We start from the raw sequence: 11,854 nt of genomic DNA, 5'->3' as shown, positions 1-11,854 counted from the left end.
CATATCTAAGTGTTGAATTTCAGTCCGGCAATATCCTACATAAATACATTCATTCATCAAAGTCCTTTCTATATTTTTTAATAAACTGGTTTGTTGGATATGTTTGATTAAATATTTTTATGTGAACTTCCTTTACCTCATTGCTGTCCAGGTGCTATCAAGAAAATCAAGAACATTTTGGACAACCCTGAGCATCCTCTTTGTGAGGCTGTCATGCAACATCAGAGTGTCTTCAGTCAGAGGTTTCTTCAGATTGGCTGTAGCACAAACCGCTACAGGAGATCCATTCTTTCCATAGCTGTCAGTAACACTTGGACGAACCTTGAATAATATAAGTTACAATATTTAATTTCCCTTTGGAATTGATCAAGTATTTTTAAACTGAATTTAACTGTGTTATATGAACCGTTCCTCTGGCTGGCCAATGTCCTGCAGAGTTTTGCTGATTGGTTAAAACGTTGGTTTAACTCTTATCTGACAATAGTATCTTCTACATATTTGCCGTGTCCACTGCATGCCTTTATTAGCTTCTCTGTACCTTTCAAGGCATGTAAGCTTCCAAAAAGCTGCAAATACAAAGAGGAAAATTGTTGCAAATTTATGAAATAACTCATATATACATATTAATACAAGGTGAGAGTACAAGAGAAGTATTATTCCGAGGAGAATTGTATAATAACCTCAACCAACTGTGGATCATTAGTCATTAACCAAACATCAAAGTGATTCTCCTGGCATCTTGGAGCTAATCAGACAAAATAACAGAAGTTCGTTTTATACAATGCAAATAGCAAATAATTTAGATTGTTTTAAATGAAGATCCTAAAAGCACATTAGTTTAGTGATGGTACTGCAGCAGTAATTAGCTAACTATTTAGATCCCTCTTATTAAGTTTTTTAAACTTTGATTTAACCATTATTTTAGCAGGAAGTGCAATGAGATCAAGTCTCTTTTTTTGAGGGTGATCTGGAAAGGTGGAACGCCTCATGGAAGACGATATTAAAAGGCAGAGTTGATCACAACTTTGCCTTTGTGATCAAAGGCAGAGTTTGATCACAAAGGCATTAAATGTAATGTTTTCATTACATTTAATGAAAACAAAATGTAAAAAATAATAATAATAGAGTATAAGATTAAGACTTCATAAAATAATTTAAAAGGGGTTTAGCTACAGCAGTTACTCTCTTTAAGAAGAGTTTTCATGGGAATGAAATTTTGGACTTTTAATGACTTTTGCAAATTACTGCAGGACCATGGAGCAACATAAAAGATTTTTTCCCCAGTTTTGAGCAGATTTCGCGAACACCAGAGAGAAGCTGATGTGTTGAGCAGAAACTGTGTCCACCCCTCACTGGAGACATGAGACTAAGCAAATATGGAGTTAGTGTCCCCAAGGCAGCTTTATAAATGAATAGCAGCCAATGTTGTTGTCTCTTTGTTTCAGTCAAGCCCCTGAAAGCAAGATATAAAGTTCACAGCAGTGAGCCAGGCAGCGTTTGTAATGAAATGCAAAGCACTGCGATATTGTATCCAGACAACATAGAACTGAGGAAGCTACGTTCATGTACAGCAGACAATGTCTCTGTAGTCCAACACATTCAGGAAAGTTGTTTGCACAAGCTCTGTCCTCACACTGGGCTTCAGTCAGGATCTGAGTCAACATAAGAAGCTAAGGGCAGCTTCAAGCTTTACATGTGGCTCATCAGTACTATTTCCCCTCATATGGTTAAATATATGCTTTAAGAGAACAAACTATTGAGATAATCATAAACTTGGCACAGGACAGAGACAAAGTAAAGAACAGAAACCCTGCTGGACCAAGTAAGTCTTCTGTGGAAGGAAGAAAATAGAGAACATGTAGTTACTAGCAGCAATAACCCAGTCAAACATGGTTAAACACAGAAAACACCAGGAAAGGTGTACCAACTATGGGGAAATAGAAAAGAGAAGAAAAGGTTCACGGGGAACTCAATAGGAACATGGAAAAGATCACAATTAGGTGAATCAAAACCAACTGTGTTAGGTGATGGTGAAACGTTTTGGCACAGGATCGCCCTTCAGTCAGATATTGACAGAGTTACTGACTCTGAAATGGAGCAGCCACATCTTCTGTCTGGAAAACATCGTGCTGCTTGACTCAGTGATCGATGTAAACACTGGATAAATTCAACAGCAGACTGGATCTACCACAACAGGCAGAATCCATGATCCTAAGTTAGCTCTGAGACCAGGGGTAGCTACAGGGTACAAGAGGCGAGCATCCAAAATATACACATAACCACGCTGGAATGCTGTATAGGAAGATCAGAGGAGGGAGACACTTTCAAAAGTGGTGGATCCTGTGGGACAAACACATCAACACTATCAGACAGGCTGTCCAATTGGACAATGTGGTGGACAAAGAAATCAAAGTTGAGGAAAGTCAGAAGATTCTTAGGTCTATAAAAGCTTTAAGTGTTACATAATCCAACGTGACCATGATACTGGTTACTTCCAGGTGCAGCCCTGGTTTCAGGCTATTTTTTCCTCTGACATTATAAATATATTTATTCGCAACTGCATGGAGGAAATAAGAAAAGAGAATCCATACAGGAACACAAAGCAACGTTTAAAAGTCGATTAGTAATCATGGTTTATCTTTCATCGTTTGCCTGCTATTCCATAGGCCACTAATTTAGTATGATTTTTTACTTTAATCCTATGGATACTTTTTTTTCTTTTTGTCGCTCTTTAGATAAATCAAATCTTTGCCATCAAAAACATTGGAGAACTGGCAAGCCAAATCCATACTGGCATACACACATAGCAACCATAAAGTTAGGACATTTTTCTGTCGGATGAAACTTCAAGATGAACCTAAAATGCACAATAATCTTCCCAGGTGAGCTCAATGTGACTTTCTATTAATGTTTGGTTGCACTTTTCGGGCTGCTCGATGTTTCAGTGCAACATGTCTTTGATCCATGAATCGACCGATACGGTTTGCCGCTTCGGTCAGTACTGGTGACTCAAACAGCCCTCCTCGTCATGCTGTTCACATTTTGACAACTGATCAATGGTACCTTTGCCATCACAAGATTTCAAACAGGAAGTTCTCAGATGGAAGTGACATCAGAGCGTCATCAACAGTTTGCAGACGAGATCCAGAGAGACTGGAAGAGTCACGGAAACGCTGTGACTTTGTGAGAGACTCACAAAAAACTGTCCTGAATGAATAGGTGGAAGAACTACCTCATAACTGGTTAGCATGGTGGAGGATGTGTGATGCTGTGGGCTTGTTTCTCCTGTTCCACTGAATGGGATCATTAATCTTTTCAAATATCAGGAAATGTTTTGAAACACTGGTGCATTCAGTCTGTGAACTTAAAATTCTTAAAGGAAGGTCAAGAGAAAGGTTTTTTTTTTTTGTTATTTGGTTGTTTTTTTTTAAAAAAAAGCTAAAATTTGTTCCTTAACACATTTACTTTCTAGAAGAATTCAGTCTTTTTCACGTCTAAGCAGGCACCTCGGTCTGGTTTTATACGGGACAAAGCTTTAAGGGGGAGGGACCTCCGCCGCCTCCCATTAAAGACAGCAGCTATAAAAGGGAAGAAGGAGAAGATTACTGCAGCGCTCTGAAGGAGCTGCCGAGAGAGCGCCCATCTCTGGGAATCAAAAAAATTAAATTAAATTAAATTAAATAAATAAATAAATAAGAGGCTCCACTGGGTGTAACGTGCAAGTGGGAGGCTGAGCTCAGAGCAGAGGAGCACAGTGAAGAAGAAGGAGGAGGAGAAGGAGGGTGAGAAAGAGTCAGAGAGTCAGAGAGAGAGCGAGAGCGCGACAGCAGAGCGTGGAACAGGTTCCTTCCTTCTGCAGCCCTCGTACGCAGCCTCAGCAGCCATGCCTAACTTTGCCGGCAACTGGAAGATGAAGAGCAGTGAGAATTTTGATGAACTTCTCAAAGCCCTGGGTGAGTCTCCTCCTGTCTCCTCCTGTCGTTGCCGCGTGTAGGTTTCGCTCCTGCATCACATCCAAAAAGAAGCAGAAAGCAGCCCCCTTTTTGTTTCTCCTCGTGCTTTGGGATTGCCACGACTACCCCCCCCCCACACACACAATGTGATACTGTATCTGAGAAGCTCCCTGGGAAAAGCAGGCAGAGATGCTTCTGAGGGGGAAATCCCTCAGCCGTTCCAGGAGACAAGACTCACTGGATGCTTAATTCCAGCCTAGACAGACATGGTATTGTTACGTGAAGTGAGAAAAGGAGGAAAGGGGTGAGAGAGGGGGAGAGAAAATAACATTATTCATGTTAAGCATTTAAGTAGGGCATGCATTACTGCCAGGGGAGGTCCGTGGATCACTGTGTTGTTCTTCTGTCTCATGTCCTTTTTCATCCTTTGTCAACCTGCTCAGTCTTTCCAGATGATTGTGGTGGTTTAGATTTAGACCAGTTTAACTGGGTCACTCAATTGTGTTGCAGCGTTTCGTCACGCCGCCTGGGCTGCTGAGACGGACGGGGACGCGGCAAAAGGCTTGACGTCTTTTAGAATAATGTGGAAACCTTCAGGGAGATGGTCCCACTTTGCTCACGAGCTCAACGGGAGGGTGGCAGGTTACTTTTAAAGTCCTTCACATTGCCACAAGTTGAACTCATAACATGTTTTTAGGGGACGTGGGGGGTTTTATGTGGAAATATGGACACAAAGTACCTGCTAAATGCAGATAAATCCTAAAAGAAGACCTGTTAGTACCACAAAAGACCTGAGACTGGGCCGGAGGTCCAATGTCTTGCAGGATAACAATGATGGCCAATGGCATTACGATGGCATAGTTTAGGTTACGTGTTAAAACAGCCCAGTCAAAGTCCACACTTGAAAAATCAGTATTCAGAGACAATCAGCAATTGTGCAAAGATAAATCAACACAGTAAATGTCAGGGTTCAAAGGCGAAAAGCTGGTGCACCTGAAAAATGAATACAAAGAATACACACCTTTCAAAGTTCATGGGCTTTTTTTAAATTGAAAACTTTGTATGATTTTGCTTCCACTTCACAATTATGCTCTCATTACATAAAGTCTCAATTAAATACGTTGAAGTTTGTGGCTGTAATATGACAAAATGTTACAAGTGAACAAATGAGAACAATTTAGAAAGGCACAGCAGTTTGAATTTTTGCATAAAATTGCCATGCTGAATAATAAAAAAAGATATTACCTGCAATACAACATGTGCGTAATTTTCTTTGCGTGAGTAATTGAATCTTGTAGGCATTTTGCTTTGGTCACCTTTTTCCTCAACAGCCATACTTGAAATATCAATTTTAAGCAGCAAAGGTTAAATGAAAAACATTAAGTTTTCCTTCCTAATTTGTAGATCTCCTACACCCTTTCCTGAGTTTATTTTTTTATTTTTTGTTGATGTTGCCAAAGCATCAGCTCCACTGAAGTGATCTTTGGTTTTAAGGACAAAGCCTTAGCACCTCATCTAGCACATTAAGCACATCTGCTAGAGCAGATCAGCCGCTAGCGCTACGAGTACAGCTCGGTCAGAGCGAGAGACACAGAAAGAGAGAGAGAGAGAAAGACATCCCTGACGGTTATATCTAATGAGGATTCCAGCGCTGAGGGGCCGCCACTTTCCATCAACGTCTTTCTAATTACCTGTTGAGTCAAAAAGAAAAAGATAGCTACAGTGCATTGTAATGACAAGATTTACTGTGACTGGGGATTTCATGAGATACATCGGTGGAGATCGGAAGGAGAATGAGACAAGGTTTTCAACATTTTCAGCAATTAAAAATCCAAAACATGTGGAATGTTTTTTGTTCGGCCGTCTTTATTCTGATGCTCCCGTATAAAATCTACTGCTGTCAGCTGGTTCAGAGGTCACCTAATTAGCAGAGTTCACCTGAGGGTAATTTAATTCAAATGTAAATTTTGCTTTGTACTCGGCGTAAGCCAGCGGTGTCAAACTCCAGTCCTAAAAAGCTGATGGAGAACATTAAATGGCAAACTGCATTGTGAAGGCAAAAGAAAACACCAGGCAATTCTGAGATGAAATTGTGGGAAGCTTGAGGCAAAGTTATGTTCTAAAACCATATCCTACACTTCAAACACAGAGTTCCTCTATCCATCTGTCCAACATGAAAACAGTATGGCACAACTGCAAACTTATCAAGCAAAGGGCAACTACCTGGAATGACTGGGCAGGGCAAATGTTAATCTGAGAACCAACCAAGAGGCTTGTGGTAATTAAGGAGGAAGAAGTCCTGCATGTACCCATCTGGGAGACACAGTAAGGAACTGAAGGAAGTTCACGTGTCAGATGAGGACAAATTAAAACTTTTTGACCTTTTTGAACTTTTTGCTACACTAGCAGTTGTGTTGCAATCTGATGGTTTTAGGTTTAATTCCAGCCTCCTTCTGCCTCAAGGCAAAGCACTGAATTACCTACCAATCTCCGTGTATCTAATGCTTTGATTGATCAGTATGACTAGAAAGGAGCATTTACATAAAAGCTCACACCAAACATCACTCTGAACAGACCATCTCCATTGTAAAACAGTTGTGCTACAATGCGCTAAGGGGAAGCTTTTCTAGGGCAGTTCAAAATCCCTAAAGATACAGCAAGAGTTTCCATTGATAATGGAGGCAGAATCATGCTGTAGACATATTTGATTTCAGCAGGGAGTAGGTATCTGGTCAGAGTTGAAGGGAAGATGGATGGAGCTAAATGCGGTTCGAGAGCGGATACTCTGCGAGCCATCGTACGCGCAGATTACAGAAAGCACAACGTCGTCAGCAAAAAGATCAAAGTGTTTGGATTGGATATAAAAGTTGTGAAAGGTTTCTGTTCAAAATCGGATGTAGTGGTCTAGATACTAAAGAGTTCAGCATTTTGCTGACTTTGCTCCTGGAAAGGGACAGAACAGGCTGCTTGGCTAACTGGTCCTCATGCATATTTTATGTTAGAAAACCACATGTTGAGGTCTCCTAGATTATGGGTAGGGTTGATTAACCCTAGTTCTAATTAACTCCCAATCTTGGGTGTTCGCCAAATGGAACCGCTGTGGTATCATAAGAGCATGATTTGCCAAAAAATATTTAGTAAGAACTTTCAAAGAGAATTGATCATTTTATCCTGTCTGTAAAGTCTTTGGCTTTCTATAGAAAAAAAAATCCCCTGTTTGCTCTGTTGGTAGAGGATGGTAGAAAGAAATCAAAGAGTCAGGATTTGGCAGGACATAAAGCCAGATGGCCGTTACAGAGTCAAACCAAGCATGCCAAACACTTGTCACAGGCCATACAACCATCAGGCTAAAGGAGACACCTCGCGATAACCTGCTTTGACAAACATGAGAGTTTCTATCCCTTCTGTTTGGACCTTGGTGCTCTAATTCCTCAAATTTCTTCCCATTTCAATAAATAGCTGAGGTTTCTGTCAGAGCCACACAGAGTTCATTGTGATTTTACTCCAAAACAAGTACATTTCTGTCGCTCTCTGTAAAAAATATGTGTGGCTTGTTCGAGGCAGACAGACACACGCACCACAAGCACACACACACACACACACACACACACACACACACACACGCACACACACGCACGCACGCACACCAATAAAGGGAGACATTCAGCCAGCAAGTCTCACTATGTCTGACTTTCTGAGCTGATGTGGGCTGGCATGAGAGACTTGAGCACTCTAAATCTGGGAGGGGGGCAGACTGGAAGATTATCTGCCGAAAATGGGAGCACAAATAAGAGACATCATGCATACTTGGGTTCTTTTTGGGTTTCCTCTCTCTCTGCTTCACTGTCAATGGTTTTTGTTCTGTTGGTTCCAGAAATTACATCTTTTTCTTAGAAATTAGAATTTTATTTATGTGGCCTTAAGCTATCTGGCTCTGACTGACAAGCAGCACTGCAAACCCAGTGACCCTAATGCTTCTGAAACAGTGCATGCAGTGTCTCACGCTGTGTTGGCGAAACGCAACGCGCCCCATCTGCGTTAACCTAGTCTGGGTCGTGTCTGTTCAGGTGTGAATGCCATGTTGAGGAAGGTAGCTGTGGCGGCGGCCTCGACCCCTCAAGTGGAGATCCGCCAGGACGGCGAGCAGTTTTACATCAAGACATCCACCAGCGTGCGCACCACTGAGATCAACTTCCGTATCGGCGAAGAGTTCAACGAGGAGACTGTGGATGGCCGCAAGGTCAAGGTAGGACGACGCAACCTGTTCTCTTTAGGACTAAGAATTTGAAATGTGGCATGTAAAAAAAAATAGCGACATAAAGCCAGAATCTACATCCTGGTTACTCATTTGGTAGTTTTGGTTCTTCAAGTTACAGCTTTGTTTTTGTTTTTATTAATTCTTTCATTGCTTTCTGTGATCTGGTCAAGCACAAGAATAAAAGAAAATCTCAGTGGAAACTGCACATGGCCACCTCGTACGTAGATGACGCTGTGAAAACCTTTGAAGGGGAATGCTGTGCAAAGTTTACTTTTTTGAGCTTCGCATTATAGTATAATGTCATTCCCTTATCAAAAGTCAAAAGTTTAAGTTGTTGATATATACAAACATATACAACATTTTCATTATGTGGTATGAATAATGTAACTATACACATCAAATATTAACCAACATTTTTGATGTGTACTGATGATTCCTAATGATGGCACTTGACACATTTTAATGTCTGTTATTGATTTTCACAACTACAAGATGTGTTTATGATGTTTATTTTACGTTTTCACAATGTAAAGCACTTTGAGCTTCCATGTTGCTGAAATGTGATACACAAATAAACTTCACTGATTGATAAAATGACCCCACATGCCTGGACAACACATAATACCGTCCCTTTAACAACACATTGATGGGGTTAAACTGAGTCTTTAGTTGTAGAGTGTTAAAGAAATAAACCAGAAAACTTTGCTTATGTTTCTGTATTTCCTGGGTTACTCTTCTTACGCCACAACTTTCAGTCCTCTGTGGGGAGTTCACTAACTTGTCATGTGCTAATTTATTATGATTGCTTTTGCAGTGGTATGTCTGTTTGTGGCCATCGCCAGCAATAAATGTAATTGGTGTCCTCAAACAAAGGCGCAGGGCCAGTGGGGCCTGTCTGACCCGTTTGTCCCCTGGGCCTTTGCCCAGTAGGCCCGGGCACCGATCCCTAAATGCTTCACCCCACAGCCACTCTGAATGTTTAATCCCAGTGAATCCAACATACTACTGTGCTCTTCCATTACACCTTTCTTGTACAAAACATTTTGAGAATTAAATGGGACCGAGACACAAAAGAGTCAACAGGCTTTATGCTACAATACATTTTAATTATGATAAAAGTAGGATATTGTATCAACAGTGCCTTGCAAAAGTATGCAAACCTTTTGAAACCCTAAAATGAGCATTTCACCGTTAATTCACCCAAAGGGGCTCAGGTTAGCAAATCGGAGGTACAGTTTTCAAACTTTCTCTTCGCTTTTTGCTAATATCTTTCTTTTTTTATGAATAATTTTTTTTTGTTTTCTGAGTGCAGTTAAATTGACTTCATTTCTTGTCAATGACAATATGTAACCAAGAGGGTGAGAACGTGTTGTCCTGTGAAGGTGGGTGATGAAAAACTAAAGTCCTTCCTCTAGTCTCAGCATTTGGTATTATGTTCACGTCTTGGTAGAAAAGGCTGGATCGAGCCGGATGACAGTTTCTCTTTGAAGCCCTTCACACCCGGAGGAGAGGGGGGATTCACTCATCTTCACACAGACAGAGCTCCAACCAAAGTCAACCGACTTTCCTTGCATTTTGTGAAAGAAAGGTCTTAGGATTAGGAATAATAATAATAAAAAGACATTGCGAAAACTTTACCAAATGAAAACATCTGGAGTCCTACCAGCTTTCTTGTCGTATTAAGATCCAGGGACAACAAATGTGCTCTGTAACATGATGCAATAGGAGCGAACTGGTTTCGTAGCAACGTCTCCTGATAGCATCTCAGCTCTGAGATATATAAGACATCTGTTTTATGGAAACACATACTGTGTTAGAGAAAGCGGATGAGTAGGACTGACTGTCGGTCCTCATCATATCCAAAAGAAACCAAATGATCACAACTTTCCCGTCAAAAATTGATTGGTTCCTCTCATTGTCACAACATTCATTGCTCCTCTATTAATCTTTTTACACTCATAGTAAAAAATAAAAATTAAAGCTCCGTTTTGTTGCATTGGGAGACCCTGCAGGCGGCTGGAGTTCTGTCTCTCACAGTAACATGTCGAGCTTCCCTCCACAGATGTATATAATGTATTCACCCACACTATGTGCTGCATGCTGACTGGGGTTACATAACACAGAAGACAGGAGTGGATGACGGCTGAACTTTCCAGTTTCTTTTAGCATATCAGGAAACTAGAGTTTGAAGTTTACAACAGGAGCCTTCTGTCGCTTGAGACCAATGTCACATATTTTGGATACATGTTAATTAATTAATTATTTTTTAGACACTAATAATTCACATTTGAGCATTTAAAGCAGATTTTAATTGTCCAAAGTACACAGGTAGGCACTGGGAGGTGCTAGAGAGCCTGCCTTATTTCCTCTGGACAGAAAAAGTGCCCTTAGAAAATCTTTTTTTTTTCTCCCAGCAAAAAAAAAAGAGTCCAAGGTAGAGTCCAAGATGCCACCTTGGACTTTTGTGGTCCAAAGTGGCAACATAGTTTTGTTATCGGTTCGCAGAACTTGCACTATTTAATCTAAATGTAAAAAAAATAATTCCTGTCAGCCATGTGCCGCACAAGGTGCCTTTTTTTTTTCTCCCACTTGAGCAAAATGTTTTTGCGTGCCTCTGCTTACACCAGTCCATATCTCCATAGTCAAATATTCAGAGAGAGAGAACTTGGGAGAACACATCAATATTTAAGAATCTTAACAAATAAACTTTTAATTTTGATGTAGTCTTCAAATTATGTTTGGTGACAAGGAGAGTTACCTTATGAAGTGAGAGAATTAGCTTTTTTTTTTTTTTACCATGCTGCGTCACTAAAAACATCTGAGTATAAACCCAAACCCTGGGCCAAACATGGATCAATCCAGCCTAATGTCCCATTACAAGTTGGTTTATAGGTTTGATGTAATATACTGCATTAGAAAAAGAGGAGTGATTCAGGGTTGGGGAGCGCTGTTCTCCTGTGGTCACAGAGAGACACAGGAAAGCATCTCTCTAGGAGCTCTGTTTATACAATGTATGTCAATTTTAGGTTTCAACTACATAAACTCTAATAGTGGCATAAAGCTTCAACGTTTATTTCACAATTTTTGCAAACATGAGTGCTATTTTCTTTACCATTCTGTGCACAAACTATAAATATTTTGTTTCAGGAGAAAAAAAAAAGCTGTTCTAGGCACTGAAACAACACAGTCTGGAGGTACCTGCGGGAGTCGGGGCCCGCTGAGCCCTGCACATGCGCTTGCTGGGTGGGAGGCGTTTCTGTGGAGAGCTGGCAGACTCACGGGTGCAGCGATCTGGCAGAGAAAACCATAGTGGGTTTAGTCACCTGCGGCTGGTGGGATTACGCTCTGATGTATGTCTGGCAGTCAAGTTGATTAACTAGAGTCACAAGGTTAAAAAGCTCCGGTTAATCCGACTGACTTCGATGGGATTAGCCAGGATCTAGTCACTTCAGGAAGGGGGAAAATGATGGATGGTTTTCCTATCACTTCCAGATGTGTATGAGAACCTTTGGGTTGCTCTGGAGAAAGTTATTCAGCGAGAATGTCTTTTAGGCAAATCTTTTCCATCTGAGACGAAGTTATAGAGGGGAAGTATTATGTGTCTTTCAAGCACTTACTGCCATTTCATAGCAAAAATGATGTA

At 40.8% G+C, this 11,854-nt stretch overlaps 1 protein-coding gene across 1 annotated transcript in view; it reads left to right on the top strand.

Annotated features, from left to right (window-relative positions):
* The first annotated feature begins 3,619 nt into the window (after window positions 1-3,619).
* crabp1a (cellular retinoic acid binding protein 1a) overlaps window positions 3,620-11,854 on the top strand; it is a 14,834-nt gene continuing 6,599 nt past the window's right edge. The window contains exons 1-2 of the mRNA XM_007546805.2: window positions 3,620-3,953; window positions 8,021-8,199. Of these exons, the coding sequence (XP_007546867.1) occupies window positions 3,884-3,953; window positions 8,021-8,199 (249 nt within the window). The 5' untranslated portion in view covers window positions 3,620-3,883. The remainder of the gene's footprint in view (window positions 3,954-8,020; window positions 8,200-11,854) is intronic.

Source organism: Poecilia formosa, unplaced genomic scaffold (assembly GCF_000485575.1).
Source record: "Poecilia formosa unplaced genomic scaffold, Poecilia_formosa-5.1.2 Scaffold17, whole genome shotgun sequence".
Lineage (NCBI taxonomy): Eukaryota > Metazoa > Chordata > Actinopteri > Cyprinodontiformes > Poeciliidae > Poecilia > Poecilia formosa.
Note: the sequence above shows the minus strand (reverse complement) of the source record. Positions and strands in the feature narration are given on the sequence as shown.